The sequence below is a fragment of the Ranitomeya variabilis genome, chromosome 1 (genome assembly GCF_051348905.1).
Source record: "Ranitomeya variabilis isolate aRanVar5 chromosome 1, aRanVar5.hap1, whole genome shotgun sequence".
Taxonomy (NCBI): domain Eukaryota; kingdom Metazoa; phylum Chordata; class Amphibia; order Anura; family Dendrobatidae; genus Ranitomeya; species Ranitomeya variabilis.
The window spans coordinates 467,556,499-467,573,999 of record NC_135232.1 but is presented as its reverse complement, the minus strand read 5'-3'; the positions used below and the strand labels follow the sequence as shown (position 1 = coordinate 467,573,999).

The following is a 17,501-nucleotide window of genomic DNA, read 5'->3' as shown; positions in this document are numbered from 1 at the left end:
CATCCTGCAATGTAATGCTATTAGGTATTCATTTGTCAAGATTGAATGAGTGTCAGCATGTAAAATATAAAGCGATTTTGAAATTAAATTAATCTTTTTCTCCACATTTTGTGCCTATCAACTTTCAGTCGCACTTTCCTAACTTTGCTCATGTTTTAGAATACAGTCATCAATCATCAAGTTTCTTTCCGAGAACTCTTCAAAAATACCCACAAAGTCCAATAAACATAAAATCTTTTTTTATTGTCTTTCACTGACCTCTTCAAAAAGGTAATCAGTTTTCGGATTCATCAAACATGATGCTTTGCTTCCTTATGAAGTCCATTACAGTGTGGATGAGCAATTAATTTTTCACCCTCATTCTCCACTAGCCTCAAACTGCTGAAATTTCAATTTCACAGATACACATTAAATGCAAATTTCCTTCATAAAAGTTAAAAATACTAGCAAAGGACATAGTGGAGATAATTCAAAACCATTTTAGTTTTATTACTGCACACTGAGGGGCTCAGAAGTGAAAACCTTCATTTAATACCATGGAGGGGATATAAGGGCAAGTTTATTTCTGAGTTTTAAAAGACTCCAAGGGCACATTTTCATATTGATAACAGTTCACACGGACTAAAGAAATACAAGTTGAATCTTACAAAAAAGACAAATCAATCTCATCAGAAGTAAAGAAATCTTCGTATCATGTCCAGTCAATTTCTGCATGTCCAGTGACTACACAGGTTAAGTCACAGTCAAGACTTTTGCCGTCAATCCATGTCCCATGTTAAGACGTGGAAGCTGCTTTTAAGATTCAGCAGTCCTGTTTTTCCTCTGGAACTCTTCTAGTTCATTTTTTCTGTTCATGGCTATTTGCAAGTCTTGCTTAATAACCTGGATCTGTTTTTCCAGTTCTGTCAGTTCCTGCACAACCGAATTTCTAGATAAGTTTAGGGATTCAGCCTTACCATTTGTGGTAAGCAATTTTGGAGTCTCTCTCCTCAACTGCGGCAAAGGCAAATCCTGCTGATGTCTGAAACTTAATTCGTTATGTGCTTCTTTGAGAATATACTTTCTCCTGTTACAGCTGCTTTGGTTGGCAGTGTTCCATACACGAGGCTGACTGTTTCCTGCGTTGCACCTGGAAGTAATGACATAAAAGGTTATTGGATGGTAGCTATTAAAGAAAATCTATCAGTAGATTTGTGCTATATAAACTAAGAGCAGCAGCATTAAGGGACGGAAACCCTGATTTGAGTGATGTATCACTTAGTTTACTGGGTACAGCAGTTGTTGCTGTAGATTTAGTAGAGCTCAGATGCTGAGCCCTATATAACATTGCCAGGGGTGGATTAAGGGTAGCCAGGGCCCCGGGCTGTTCAGACACTGTGGCCCCCCTGGTCATGTAACGGGGTCATCATATACCTGAACCAGATTGTTCCAGAAAAATAGTTGCTGTGTGAAACTATAACCTGTCAAACATCCATTGATCTAGTCAATTTACCCTTCAGTTAGGAAGAAAAAAAAAAGCCCAATACTATCACCATAAGTGCCAGTATTCACAGGAGATCTGTACTTAGTATGCAGTGTCTGTGTAGAGGTTATACAGTGATCACTGGTGACATTATACACAGGAGCTCTGTATATAGCATACAGTGTATAGCAGAGGTGTCAAACTGCATTCCCCGAGGGCCGCCAACAGGTCATGTTTTCAGGATTTCCTTAGCATTCCACAAAGTGCTGGAATCATTCTGTGCAGGTGATTAAATTATCACCTGTGCAATACAAGGAAATCCTGAAAACATGACATGTTGGCGGCCCTCTAGGAATGCAGTTTGGCACCTCTGGTGTATAGTGTCAGTGTATAGGTAACACTGACTCACCAGTGACGTCTCTAGGTGAAGTCCTTCATCTTTCATCCAGCACAGACCACCATCACTTCATCTTTCATCCAGCACAGACCACCATCACTTCATCCAGCCAGGACTTGTCTCTGCAGGAAATAACATAGTTATTTAGAGTTCCGCTTGCAGAACACATTACTTAACTTTTCCCAACTTCTACATTACACCACATGAAGAAAAAGAGGCAACATAGTGTCACTCTACACAGTAACAGGACCGCCCCCCCATTTAAAACAGTGTCCTCAAAAAATAAAATAAATTCATCACTGCAGTAATAATATCCCTTAATTAGCCCCTATGGTAATTATAATATCCCCCATCCTGGCCCTGTGTATCTCATTCCTGGCTCCAGCCATATGTTCTCCCATCCTGCCCTCATGAGTATCCATTCTTCCCCATATGATCTCCCCATCCTGCCCCATCAGTCTCCATTGTATCCATCCTGCCCCATGATCCTGCATGATCTGTCTCCAATCCTGCCCCACATCTTTCATTCTGCCCCGTGTCTCCAATCATGCCCCATATCTACATTCTGCCCATGTCTCCAATCCTGCCCCATCTGTCTCCAGTCCTGCCCCCAGTGTCTCCAGCATTATGCCCCCAGTGTGTCCAGCATCTCTGCCCCCAGTATCCAGCATCTCTGCCCCCAGTGTCCAGCATCTCTGCCCCAATGTGTCCAGCATCTCTGCCCCCAATGTGTCCAGCATCTCTGCCCCCAATGTGTCCAGCATCTCTGCCTCCAGTGTCCATCATCTCTGCACCAGTGTGTCCAGCATCTCTGCCCCCAATGTGTCCAGCATCTCTGCCCCAATGTCCAGCATATTGCCCCAGAGTGTCCAGCATCTCTGCCTCCAGTGTCCAGCATCTCTGCCCCAGTATCCAGAATCTCTGCTATGTGTCCAGCATATTACCCCCAGTGTGTCCAGTGTATTTCCCTCAGTGGGCCCAGCATTTTGCCCCAAGTGTGTCCAGCAATCTGTCCCAGTGTGTCCAGCATATTGCCTCCAGTGTGTCCAGCATATTGCCACCAGTGTGTCCAGCATATTGCCCCATTGTGTCCAGCATATTGCCCCCAGTGTTTCCAGCATATTGCCCCCAGTGTGTCCAGCATATTGCCCCCAGTGTGTCCAGCATATTGCCCCAGTGTGTCCAGCATATTGCCCCAGTGTTTCCAGCATATTGCCCCCAGTGTGTCCAGCAATCTGCACTAGAGTGTCCAGCATATTGCCCCTAGTGTGTTAAGCATATTGCCCCCCGTGTGTCCAGCATATTGCCCCCAGTGTTTCCAGGATATTGCCCCCAGTGTGTCCAGCATTCTGCCCCCAGTGTGTTCAGCATATTGCCCCCAGTGTGTCCAGCAATCTGCACTAGTGTGTCCAGCATTTTGCCCCCAGAGTGTCCAGCATATTGCCCCAGTGTGTCCAGCATATTGCCCCCAGTGTGTCCTGCATATTGCCCCCAGTGTGTCCAGCATATTGCCTCCAGTGTGTCCAGCATATTGTTCCCAGTGTGTCCTGCATATTGCCGCCAGTGTGTCCAGCATATTGCCTCCAGTGTGTTCAGCATATTGCCCCAGTGTTTCCAGCATACTGCCTCCAGTGTGCCCAGCATCCTGCTACCAGTGTGTCCAGCATATTGCCCCCAGTGTGTCCAGCAATCTGCCCTAGTGTGTCCAGCATATTGCCCCCAGTGCGTCCAGCATATTGCCCCCAGTGTGTACAACATATTGCCCCCAGTATGTCCAGCATCCTGCCCCCAGTGTGTCCAGCATATTGCCCCCAGTGTGTCCAGCAATCTGCCCCAGTGTGTCCAGCATATTTTCCCCAGTGTGTCCAGCATATTGCCCCCAGTGTGTCCAGCATATTGCCCCCAGTGTCTCCAGCATATAGCCCCCCAGTGTCTCCAGCATACTGGCCAGGTCCCCCCGGATTGCCGTTTGCAATAAAAAAAAAAAGAGTTCTCCGTCCTCACCTGTCCGGGCTCCTTCGGCGAAGCAGCTCCCTCCAGCAGCGCGCACCCGCCGACGACTGACAATGACGCCAGACGCCGGCCTCCAATTGGCTGGCCGCTGTTAACTATTGACGGGTGGGCAAACTCCCTCACATCAATAGCGTCTGATAACTGCCGCAGCGACGGTAGGGGCCCGGTGAGCAGATGAGACGGGGCCTGTTGCGGGCCCCCTCTGCCCACCGGGCCCATGCTACGCCAATTAGGGCAGTAATGCCCTGATGGCGGCGGGCAATCTGAGCGGTAGCCCAGGGCCCCCCCACACCACTGGGCCCTGGGCTACCGCCCAGATTGACCCTATTATAATCCGCTCCTGAACATTGCCCACACCACTAATTAGCAGCTTTCTGTCACTATACAGTGTACACAGAAATCTGCCAATCAGAGCTGGGGCTTGTTTGGACTAGTAGGCACAAGGCCAGTTGTCCTGTGGGGATATTCTCCTGCTGATAAATCACTGATTGTATTGAAGCAGCAAAACACAGCCCAGTAAGTGACACATTGATGGAATCAGGAATTATTCCCCTATGGAATGTTGCTCTCAGATTACATAGCAAAAAGCTTCCCTTTAAACAGACATAGTTGCAACTCTGTTACTCCGACTATCAAAAAATGCTTGAAAATTGGCTATTAAATCCAGATGGAATTTCTGGAAATCTATAATCATATATTACTCCAGCAGCAGAGCAAATCATTTCCCAGCCTTGTCTTGTGATGCATGCTAGCCTCCAAGAGCGCCTGAATTCTAAATGAGGAGTGGCGGTACAGTCTTCCTTCAATTTGTACCTGCTGACAGGTAACTCACAGAGCATATGATACCTAACACGATTAGACTAGGACTTGATAGCAGCACATGCAGTACAATGGCAGAATTAAAGGACATGGACACATTTGTGGGCTTTTTTTCAACTAATTGCATTTATTTTGGGATAAAATAATATATGGATTCATTAACATTTTTGCAGAGTTTGTCTCCTAGAGCCACTGTCTTGTATTGCCTGTTTATGGCTCAGACCGAGTTATTTAAGAATCTGATGGGGAGCACATTCTGACCAAGTTCCTAACTTTAACCCCTTCCCACCATGGCCAATTTCCGTTTTCTAATTTTCATTTTTTTCTTTCCCTTCTTTCATAAACCCTTTTTTTTTCTCTCCACCTAGATGTATGAGATCTTAATTTTTGCGGAATGAGTTTGGCATTTATTTTACCATATAACGTGCTAGAAAGAAGGAAAAAAAGTGAGGTGAAATTAAGAAAAAAATTGAATATACCTACTCTTGACTTGTGCCATACAGTGAATGTCAGGAACGGATTAAGATGATTTTATTGATCTTCTCTCAGTTGATTCATGATGATCACATTAAATTTCAGTTCTACGTTTGTCCCTGTTCTTAAATCAGCTGAGAGCTTCATAAAAGACAAGTAAAAGCGTTTGAACTCCCTACAGTACGAGTTCACTGAAGGATTCTTAGAATACTCATTCTGCAGCCAGTCGTGTATGTGCAGGGAAACAAACACCCATAAAAGCTAAATGATGCAATATTTTTAATCAATTACAAAACATATATTTAGCATACAATGCGTGTATTAAAGTGCACTTAAATATCAGCAGAAAATGCAGGCACAACGCCAGGACAGATTTTAAAAAATTCTGCATATATTTGTGCATTAGTATGCAGTGCTGGCGGTACCGTTGTGAGTACGTATTTTTTCTGTTCACTTAGTGGCTATTACTTATTCTATATGCAATCTGTAAATAGGGATACGAAGTATATAGAGTAAATGGTGCATTTAATTGAAAAGTAATCATGCGTTACATATGACTGTTCACATCTAAAGTGTTGTCTGCTTTGTAATTAACCTATATTTTGTGTTAAAGATAGCTATTGAAGCCAAATTAGGCAATGGGAAAGCCAGAAACGAAGATTGCTTCTAACAATATACTATTGTCTCATTCTATTAAGATGGCAGAGAGGTTAATGCAGGAGAGGAAAAGACATTAGATAAGAGTGAAAATGAACGTTTTCCTTCTGTATACAAAATGATCATGATCCCAGGGTGCAACGAGCAAAAAATGAAGCCCATTTATCACAGCCACAAAAATTAATGATAGTTTAAAAGTTTAGCAGAAATAGAAGAATAAAATTTTAGCTTTCCAAGTTCTGTGGAAATTATGATGTTTTAAAAGTGCCGTGTGGCTTCTGTAATTGGATTCGGTTCATCTTAGTTAAAAAAGGTACAGTACGCATCATCATAAAGAAGACAGGAGAAATGTAACTGACCCTGAAGGAGGCAGTATAACAAATAGTGAGAAAAATAAGTATTTGATACACTGCGATTTTGCCTACCTGCAAAAAATGGAGAGGTCTGTAATTTTCATCATAGATTCACTTAAAATGTGTTCACCTACCAACCAGCAAAAACTTAACAGACCTGTTAGTTTTTCTTTAAGAAGCCCTCCTACTCTGAATTCATTACATGCACTCATTACCTGTATAAAAGACACCTGTCCACACACTCAATCAATCACACTCCAACCTCTCCACCATGACCAAAACCAAAGAGCTGTCTAAGGACACCAGAGACAAAACTGTTGACATGCACAAGGCTGAGATGGGCTACAGGACAATAGGTACGCAGTTTGGTGAGAAGGCAACAACTGTTGGCACAATTATTATAAAATGGAAGAAACACAAGATGACTGTCAATCTTCCTCGGTCTGGTGCTCCATGCAAGATCTCGCCTCATGGGGAAAGGATGATTCTGAGAAAGGTCAGAAATCAGCCCAAAACTACACAGCGTGACCTGGTCAATGACATGAACAGAGCTGGGACCACAGTCTCAAACATTACCGTTGGTAACACACTAGGCCGTCATAAATGAAAATCCTGCAGGGCATGCAAGGTCCCCCTACTCATGGCAGCACATGTCCAGGTCCGTTTGAAGTTCTCCAATGACCATCTGGATGATCCAGAGGAGTTATGGGAGAAGGTCTTGTGGTCAGATGAGGCCAAAATAGAACTTTTTGGCATTATCTCCACTTGTCTTGATTGGAGGAAGAAAAAAGATCAGTGCAACCCCAAGAACACCGTCTCAGCTGTGAAGCATAGTGAGGGAAACATCATACTTTGTTGCTGTTTTTCTGCAAAGGGGACAGAATGACTGCACTATATTGAAGGGAGAATGGATGTGGTCATGTATCGTGAGATTTTGGCCAATTACCTCCTTCCCTCACTAAAAGCGAAAACCATTAAAGACGGGTCATGGCTAGATCTCCCAGCATGACAATGACACAAAACACCCAGTCAGGACAACTAAGGAGTGCCTCAGTAAGAAGCATTTCAAGATCCTGCAGTGGCCTAGCCAGTCTCCAGACCTGAACCCAATAGAAAATCTTTAGAGAGAGTTGAAATTCAACGTTGTCTTGTGACAGCCCTGAAACCTGAAAGATCTGGAGTAGATCTGTATGGAGGAGTGGGCCAAAATCCCTGCTGCAGTGTGTGCAAACTTGGTCAAAAACTACAGGAAACATTTAACCTCTGTAATTGCAAACAAAGATCAAAGATTTAGTTCTGTTTTTCTATTGTATCAAATACTTATTTCAATGTGTAACTGCTTTAGAGTGACCTAGTCAAAGCCCAGTCCATAATCCAATTAAGAATCTGTGGTCAGACTTGATTGCTGTTCACCAGAGAAAAACATCTAACTTGAAGAAGCTCGAACAGTTTTACTTTGATGAGTGGGCAAAAATCCTGGTGTCAACAAATGGAAAGCTCATAGAGACGTATCCAAAGTGGCTTGCAGCTGTAATTGCCGCTAAAGGAGGCTCTACAAAGTACTGACTTTAGGGGGTGAATAGTTATGCACAGTGAAGTTTTCAGTTATTTTGTCCTGTTTGCTGCTTGCATCAATAAAAAAAAGAAAACCAAATGTTCACAGTTGCAGGCATGTTCTTTACATGAACTGATGCAAACCCTAAACAAAAACAGTATTTCCTCCTCGTGGCATTTTTCCTGTCTAGCTACCTCACAACCTGGATTTTCACTTTCTCAAGCCACTGTAAGAGAAAGTAATAGGAGATTGTATTATGTGTTTGAAGAATGGATAATAAAGAGAAGTAAGTCTGATTTAAACACAGAAAATGTTTATGACTATTATCCACGGGTTTAAAATATATGGCCCTGTCTTGGAGCAGAGGTTAACCTTATGGATAATATCTGTTTTAAGAAAAAGTGTTCATTTCATATCAAGTCAGTTTACAACCTTAATGTTTCCAGAAGAAATGAAGCCTTATGTTAGGTGTCGAGTTCCCACCGCTGCACAGGGGGAATCTCGAACCACCTCCGCTGCAGTCTCCCACTCTTCTCCGGCTGCAGTGGAGCCTGCTCAGCAGAGACATCATTCCCAGTGCCTGGCTCAGGCAGATACTGTGCACTTGGTTACTGCTGATCTTCCAGGTTCAGCCATTGTAGCCAGCACTGATCAGCGGCGAGCAGGCGCTCCTGGGACTAAGTCCTGCTTTTCTTCTTCTGAGCATGCCCAAGGGAAGACCTCTCATTGGAGGTCGGGGGTCACATGCTCAGGTCCTGTAGCAGCTCCTATTGGACCACTAGGAAGGTCCTGGAGAGCTTCCTCTATAAAAGGTTGGCATGGCCGCTCGGCCATGCGCTAATATAAATCAGTAATTGTGTGTGTGGATGTATGCCTGTTCTGGTGAAAGCTCCGAATCATTCCCATCCCTAGAGTTGATGAATGTTCGCGAATGTTGGAGCTTTTTAGCGCCAGATAGTGCAATCCAGCACCAGGCACAATCTATACAGCATCTAACCAGCAGTAATAATCGCCAGTGCAGTGCTGTACGCACTCTGTGTGGCTATCTCCAGTTTCTCCTGACAATCTGTCAGGGTAGGGTGGGAACTCTGGCTTGTTCCCAGCATCTGACTCAGGGCATCTTCGGGCACGGGCTCAAAAGCCACCAAGGGTCAGAGCGGGATCAATCACTAACATAGTGGGGGTGAATTGCAGGGATCCCACTAGTATCCATTTGCTGCACCCTGTGACTGCTAACAGGGCACAGCGTTACCTTTATTCCCTGCATCTCTGTGAAGCAAAAGAGTTCGCTCCTATCCAGATGGGGTGATGGAACCCGTGTCTATTCTGGGGTAGTACCGCCATATAGTGCCGCCATTAACTAGCAGCAGGTTCCACTCCTGCACGGTGGACCCCGGGCTGCGAACACACCTTTACTATCATATTTACTCAGTGCATTCCGCCAGCCCTAGTACCTTATATACTCAAGCACTAACGAATATTCTCACAATATATGCCTTAATGTTCTGTAGATGTTACGTAGACAAAGTTTTATCTCTATGTGTTTATTTTAGAAAATCAAAAGTAAACTATAATACAGTAAGGCCACATGTGGATATGTTAGAGTGAAATTGAGATCAATTGTAATAGAAAAAATTAAATAAACTATCTTCTAGAATATCCTTATATGGATTTAGTATACTGTAGTTCAATTCATTGTAGTCCATAGATGGTTTATTGGGAATCTGTCTGTACATCATGCTGATCTCAGGTTAGGTGGCACGAATCTAGTGACAGAGACCCTGATTCCAGCCTTGTGTCACTTACTAGGCTATTTATTTTGGTTTTGATACAACCAATGAATGATGGGTAGGAGATACTAGAAGACTATGAAACCTGCAGCCATGTAGTCCTCCATATTCACGAGTTCTATATAACATCACTGATATAACAGCACTGATTGGCAGTTTCCTGCCTAGGCAAAGTATGCACAGAAAGCTACCAATCAGTAGTTTGGGCAGGGTTATACATAGCTCAGCATTCAGACAACTGATAAATCTGCCACAGATAACACAGATTTTATTAAAAATGCAAAAGGTAGTGCTGTAAGCGATACGGCTCACATGATGTAGCAAAAACCTGGTGACAGAATCATTTTAGAATTATTGTATTGACCAGCTGTACGGTTTACACTTATTTCAAAGTCTGATGGAAGGTTGTGTTCAAAACACATTACATAATTGTAAGCAACAGAACTACCATGAAATCTGAGACTACCCTTGATCACCTATAATGATATTTTATAATTTCAGTGTGTTAACTAAATGCATTGTAAAGTATTATTAAAAGTGTTTTCTCAAGTTATTAAATTTGTTTCGTTAGTGGGACAGCTTCAAAATAAGCAAATTTGCAATTGATTTGCTTTTACTATCAGCTGTTATTCTACTACAAAGAGAGCTTTTATCCTTCATAGTGTACAGTTGGTTTCCATGCAGCTTGGCAACTAATGCCTGCACAGACCCTGGCTGAGTGTGTGATTATGCTTAGTAGTTAAATTCCAAGAGAGCAGTTAACTCCTAATACCTCAGCCACTTCCCATCACCCCATTGATTTCTATAGAGCAGTTAGTTTCTCACCTCCCTCATCCTACCTCTTGGCTCCTGACAAGCTGCTGTTATTAATTTTTCAAACTCACTGCCCGGTGGTATCAGCTCCACCCAGTACAGTTCTTCTAATTACAGCTCACTTTCACTGTTTATATCTGTGTGCTTGTTCACACGCACTGTTATATCTACATGTAATTACAGTGAATGCAGTGTACACTCCAGAATAAACCACAGATAGCTGAATGTGTTTTTGGAGAATTTGTGCTGAGTTTTGTACATCTCTGCTGTTCACCAGAACTGAAACTTCTGTCTTAACAGTTTTGATCATCTATAGAATCCTATTTATATTTTGCAAACCTATGCAGTGGCAACATATTTATTCAGGGTTGCATACAAATTGCCATCATTCACATAAGTCTAATTTAGCAGCCACATACTAGAGCCAAATTCATAAAATGCCAGTTAACTTATTAATACTTTTTGACTAATGGGAAGAAGCTAAGCAGGGGTTTCCTTAAGGAAGTTTCATAATATACAGAAACATCTCTGTCAGGCATTCATGAGAAGCTATTATATACTACTAGACTGTGGCCCGATTTTAACGCATCGGGTATTCTAGAATATGCATGTCCCCGTAGTATATGGACAATGATGTTGCCAGAATTCGCGGCAGACTGTGCCCGTCGCTGATTGGTCGAGGCAACCTTTATGACATCATCGTCGCCATGCTGTGCCCGTCGCTGATTGGTCGAGGCCTGATGGCCTCGACCAATCAGAGACGCGGGATTTCCAGGACAGACAGACAGAAAAACCCTTAGACAATTATATATATAGAAGATACTGCCATTACTGGGGTGAATAAATTAGAAACCACTGAAAACCTTTTATTTGTGGCTGTAAGATACCACAATTTTATCATTTAAGGAGAAAGAAATCAAAAGGGAATAGATAATTTACTAAAGTAACACTTGCCTACCTTAAATTGCTCCTACTTGCCTCTTTGCCATCTTGGACCTCAAAAATTAACAATCGTGAATCCCTAAACAACCAACAATTTTAACATTACGGTAGATGTTACATTATTTTGACTCTTGGATTCCAGGGACTTTCATGAATCTACACATCAAAATTGACGATCAGAGGTTTCTTGGGGAGGAAATATTACAAGAAAACCAATTATTCTAAATAGACAGGATTGAATATATTAAAGTTGAATTGAATTCTCCATACATCTTACAAAAACATTGTATTCTCCCGAGTACGGATTTTATCAATATTTTCTCCACAATAGTTCAGCAAAATGATGGCCAGTAGATGGCTGACCAAACATAAAAAAATAATAATTATACCTGTGGTATGGCTATGTGGTTAATGGGCAGTATGTATCACAGAGGTCGGTGGCCCTGTGATGGAAGCCTGGGCTTATTTTGCTCAGCAGATCTGTTGCTGAGTGTTACTATACATTGGGAAGGCTTCCAAGTGACTTGGAGAGATGGGTCAGTCCAGTCACCTACATACCCAACCTAAGGAGGTGTGTCTGAAAACCCAAAATGGAGTCTGTGTGTTTGTGCATGGGCAGTGCTGGCTAGGCTGAGCCAGAAAGAGGAGGCCTGTGGTATACCTCTGGAGAGGATATCTCTGAGGCTGAAAGGTATCCGGGAACCTGTGTGGTTGTCACGGACAGTTAACGGATCGTGGGAACTGTAAAGCCGAACGGGGGCCGGATGGTGTACGGGTGCTGCATGTTACCAGGCATCTGAGATTCGGTTTATGCTGTCAATTAGTAAACCGAATGGACTTTTGTTTTAACCCTGAGTGTCCCAGCGTATGCATCAATAACCGGCCAAGTGAGTGCTCCCCATCCACAGATAGTGGAGAAATACTACATACCTCATTAGTCACTTCTCCCACAGCCTGCTGTCTGATTCTCTGTACTTCTTCTTTTTGCCTTCCCCCATCATTCATATCCTTTTCAGCCTGCTACACTCTACTGTATGTTGAGGCTTCTGGTGCCAACTAGACCTCTGATGTCACTGCATGCCATGCAACGACCGGCCAAGTGAGTACTCTCCATCCACAGAAAGTGAAGAAATACTACAGTTGGTGCTGGACTGCAGGCATCGGCCTAGGAGGTAACTGGGAGGACTACAGCAGGTGTTTTCTGTGGATCGTTTGGTCTATGAACTCGGGGTGGCTTTTTGTGGATCAGCGGGTCAATGAAGTCTGCAGAGCAGAAACTTTTGTAGCCATGCAGAGCCGTGCAGAGAGGTACAGAGCCTTGCGGAATGGTGTAGAGCCTTGTGGAGCTGTGCAGAGTCATGCAGGGAGGTGCACAGCCTTGCGGAGCTGTGTGGAGGCTGGCAGAGTGGTGCGGAGCCATGCAGAGCCTTGCAGAGCCAGACAGAGCCTTACAGAGTGGTATGGAGCCTCGCTGTAAGTAACAGTTGGGGTAGATAGACTGCCGTGCACAGGCGGTGAGGGGCCTGAGAGGGCCGTGTGGGGGTACTCTGGTAGCTTTGTTGCTGGGGCAATGATATAGCTGCAACAGCACACGGAAGCAAGAATCAGGCTGTAACTTGATGGGGTAACAAAGATTAAAGCTTCTGGCTGTAACTCGCCAGGGCTGCAAAGCTTGTCAACACCCTCATTCCAGGTTTTGCTGTGGTTCGGAGGAGTGTGCCCGGACCAAGAGTGACCGCAGTGTCACTGAGCAAAATGCCCGATGTGAATCGGTGTGCAGTGTCGGGAGGCCCAGCAACAGCCATGGGAGGCAAAGCAGCCATGTGGGAAGTGGCTTGCAATGATGCTCTCGAGGAGTTCTATTGATCTGAGGGCATCCAGAAGTGTCCCAAAAGGGCGGCGTCCCAAATGGGTGCAAAGTCATAAAAGGGCGGTGTCCAAAAGGGGGTGGAGTCCCAAAAGATGTAGTATCCCAAAAGGGGTGGGGTCCTAAAAGGGGAGGTGACCAAAACAGAGGTGACAGCGAATGCACCGAAGGACTGTTGCTGGGAACAATCTTCAAACAGCACATGTTTGGTATCCTGTACCGAGTATACATCTGATAAGATGTCACAGAGGTGTTCAATGGAAGTCAATGGAGAGAGAGTGACTGGACTTCTAGATTCAGGGAGCTCAGTGACACTGGTGAGCAGCACACTGCTGGTCCATCTGATTCCCAGAAGGAAGATGGAAGTCCATTGCATCCGTTGGGTTGCTAGGGGCTACTTATTGTTCAGGTTGATTATTGAGACACCCATGATTATTAAAAGCCATGACATTCCTGTGGTCCTGGACTTGCCATACCCTATCATTACAGGCCCGGACTTTAAGATGTTTTGGGACTTGTGGGAGGAGGAGGTAGCAGCCCCATGAGGTCGATAGTCCAGAGTAAGGGGTGACTAGAAGAAAGTGTGGGTCTGACCAACTATGGGACTTAGCAGAGGTGACCAACAGTGTGACCATTGAAAATGGAGTAGCTCCAGAAAAAGGGTCCAACACCTGTTTAAGTGGGGACTTGTTATGACAGGATGACAGAGTGAGTAGTGGTGACTCCCATTCAGACTGTGTCTCTAATGCATGGAAAAAAGAGTGTGGTAAGGTAGAGCCGGGTACAAATGGCAAGTCTTCCTCTCATCGCTGGGGACACAGCAGCAGCAGAAAGACAGGACAGGCTACACCCTCTGAAAGGAGGACTGAAGGAGAGACGGGGTCAGGTGCAAACAAGCTTAATGTCCTTGACAAGGGGTCACATTGCCACTCTCAAACACCAGCAATGAGGTAGTCGATGATGTGGGGGAAATAAAATTGACCTATTATGATGGTGGAGATCCATCAGCAGAGAGCGCAGGTTTAGGGAAAACCCACAAAGGTCACAGAGAGCAGACTGGTGGTTCCTTCACTTCTAAGGTAGCGGAAGATGACAGCTGCACCAAAACTCTGGAAGTGGATGGAAATTGTACTGAGGTGTGTGAGACCAGGACAATAGGTCGTGAGTTGGAGTCTGGGAACGAGGACATTAAATCTTCAGAGAGCCCAGCAGAAACCCCAGAGGCGGTCAAAGAAAATCGAGGGAAGACTCAAGAGAAAACTGAACCTGCTGATAAAGGTACAGGTAGAACACTGAAGCAACAGAAAGTGGGTGGGCAAGCTGCCCCATCTGAAAATATAATTAAAGAAGTTATGTTGTGACACGTGCTAGCCAAAAGGGGACAGGATCACGAAAAAGAGATGCTTAAAGAGACCTATCAACGTGTCAATCCATGAACAAGGCCATATTGGAAAATATGGAGGTGCTCAGAGAAGCATTAAGAGGACTTCTACAGGAGAAGGAGATGGTAGTCGCATACTTACAACAGCAGTGCGAGAGTAGTAAAGAGGCGGAGCTGGAAATGCCCATTTTAGTGATAGGTCTGGAAGAGTTTCACACTCTTCCAGACCCCTCGCCAAAATGGGCATTTCCAGCTCCGCCTCTTTACTACTCTTGCACTGCCGTTGTAAATCTGTGACCACTCAGGGAGAGCTTGCGCTAAAAGCTGAACAAGACAATCCCCCAGTCATGGCAGATGACTTGATGGAAATGTCAAGGCAAAGCAGGAGCCATCCATTCATGAAGAGGATGACACTTCTCTCTTCAAGTGCATAGTAGAGATACCCAAGGACGTGCAAGAAGCTTCTGCCAGTGAGGCGGTGCATGAAGATTTTAGGAAGGCGGTGGAAGCATGTAGTGTGAACTGGGCGCTAGAGTGTAAGCAGTTATTTATACTGTCAACTAGGCTTTAGGCAGAGAGGTAGGTATGTGGTATGGAGAGTGGCCATGTGGTTAATGGGCGGTATGTATCACAGAGGTGGGTGGCCCTTTGATGGAAGCCTGGGCTTATTTTGCTCAGCAGATCCAGTAGGTCTAGTAACCTACATACCCCACCCGAAGGGGTGTATCTAAACACCCAAGATGGAGCCTGTGTGTTTGTGCATGGGCAGTGCTGACTAGACTGAGCCAGAAAGAGGAGGTCTGTGGTATAGCTCCGGAGAGGATGCCTCTGAGGATAAGAGGTATCCGGGAACCTGTGTGGTTGTCATGGACAGTTAATGGACCCTAATTTGTGTAAGGCACACAGAGGCTCAGTGACAACCGTGGGTACTGTAGAGCCAAATGGTGGCCGGATGGAGAACAGGGTGATGCTTCAAGTACCTGAGATTCAGTTTATGCTGTGGATTCATAAACCGAATGGAATTTTGTTTTAACCCTGAGTGTACCAGTGTATGCCTCAACGACTGTTCAAATGAGTACTCCCCGTCCACAGATAGTGGAGAAATACTACCTGCCTCATTACTCACCTCTCCCGCAGCCTGCTGTCCGATTGTCTGTACCTCTTCTTTTTGCCTTCCCCCATCACTCATATCCTTATCAGCCTTCTACAGTCTATTTTGAGGCTTCCGATGCCAACTAGACCTCTGATGTCACTGCATGCCATGCCATCACAGTGTACGTTGTGACATCATGTCATTAAGACGTGTGATGCCCTGTGCTTAGCCCGTGCCTATAGGGAAGTAGGTTGTGATGTTATGACATTCACTGTGGTGATATGGCATGCAAGTGATGCCACACGTCTAGTCAGCACTAGAAGCCCCATCATAGATTTAAGCTGGCCAAAGAGGAAACACATGATAGAGTTAAATGAAAAGAAGCAACTTGGAGGACCAGATAGTGGGCTGCGACATAGTTGGGCAGCAAGATGAGTATTATTTTTGTTATACATTCTATGTTCATTATCCTCTGGGGTCTAGAAAGACAAACATTCCATATGAATTGATTCAAATTTCCCTGATTTGCCGAATTTGAGACTTGGCATATTCAATCATCTCTAACTCTGTACAATACTAGCCCCTAGTTTCCCAAATATCTCAAATTGGTGGTGGCACTGGGGAGAGGAATTTTGACTTGTCTACTCTAAGGATGCCCAAGTACCTCACTTTGTAAACGCAAAAAATACACATGCTATGTTTGTGAAAATTCCAAGTAGCAAGTGCCCCTGACTAGATTCTGAGCAAAGAAACACTGTCGGCCTTTATATTAGCGCAGGATGAATGCCCATATAATTCTATCCTAAGTTCGGAATTTATATGCTGTTGTGGCTGTTGTATGCAGTATTGTGAAGAATATAATTAGCATATCAAGCTTGTCTGTCAGCAAACATCTCTGCACATTTCCAGGGAGCTGGTCTCACTTGGGCGAGTACAATCCATAGTGTACAAACACTTATATTCTCCTTCTCTCATTTAATCTTTACTAATAGCATACTTGGAAGCTGTATTCCACATTATCACTTCGCAATAAAACATACTGAGAGCTCTTCAATATATTCTAATTAAAAATACAGTAATATTTAATGCAATATCACACACACAATTTCAGCACACTATTTATACGCTAGAGTGGTTGAATGCATGAACATCAATTAACCAGTCTAAATGTTTGTCAAAACTCCATTTAAATTTTGACTAATGCTGCATTTTCTCCTCTGACATCAATTAAATTAAGTATCTTGCTTATTCCTTGGAGTATGAGAAGCACAGGTAGAACTGTTCATCATGTCTCATAACAGCATGATATATTGAAGCAGCTCAGTGCATCCCAATAAATCATCTGCTCGCTCTGCTTTGTACAGCTGTGTAGCTTTTATTAAACTACAATGGCACCATACACATCATGGCATCACAAACATGTCTGATTCCATTCCAGATAAATAAAAGGGGAACATTGTATATGGCGGTCTTCAAGTGTGTCCAGGATTCATTCAGAATTGACTATAAAATTGGTTTCCTTGAAGCATATGAAATGATTGCTGATGAAAAGGTCAGCATTTTATATGCCATAGCTATACATTGCTATACTACTTGTATCAAGATAGATATAAAGATAGGTGTGTTGATAGACAGATAATAGATAGATAGATAGATAGATAGATAGATAGATAGATGATAGAAAGATAGATATATGGATAGGTAATAGATGTAGATAGATATATAGATAGATAGATAGATAGATAGATAGATAGATAGATAGATAGATAGATAGATAGATACTAGAAAGGTGTGAGATAGATAAATCTATAGCTAGACAGACAGATAGATATGAGATAGATATTAGAGAGATAGATAGATAAAAGATAGCTAGATATGAGATAGA

The 17,501-nt window shown here is 43.7% G+C and overlaps 1 protein-coding gene across 1 annotated transcript in view; it reads right to left on the bottom strand.

Moving 5' to 3' along the window:
• Positions 1-217: 217 nt before the first annotated feature.
• GRIN3A (glutamate ionotropic receptor NMDA type subunit 3A) overlaps positions 218-17,501 on the bottom strand; it is an 816,603-nt gene continuing 799,319 nt past the window's right edge. The window contains exon 10 of the mRNA XM_077250531.1: positions 218-1,129. Coding sequence (XP_077106646.1) covers positions 796-1,129 — 334 coding nt within the window. The 3' untranslated portion in view covers positions 218-795. The remainder of the gene's footprint in view (positions 1,130-17,501) is intronic.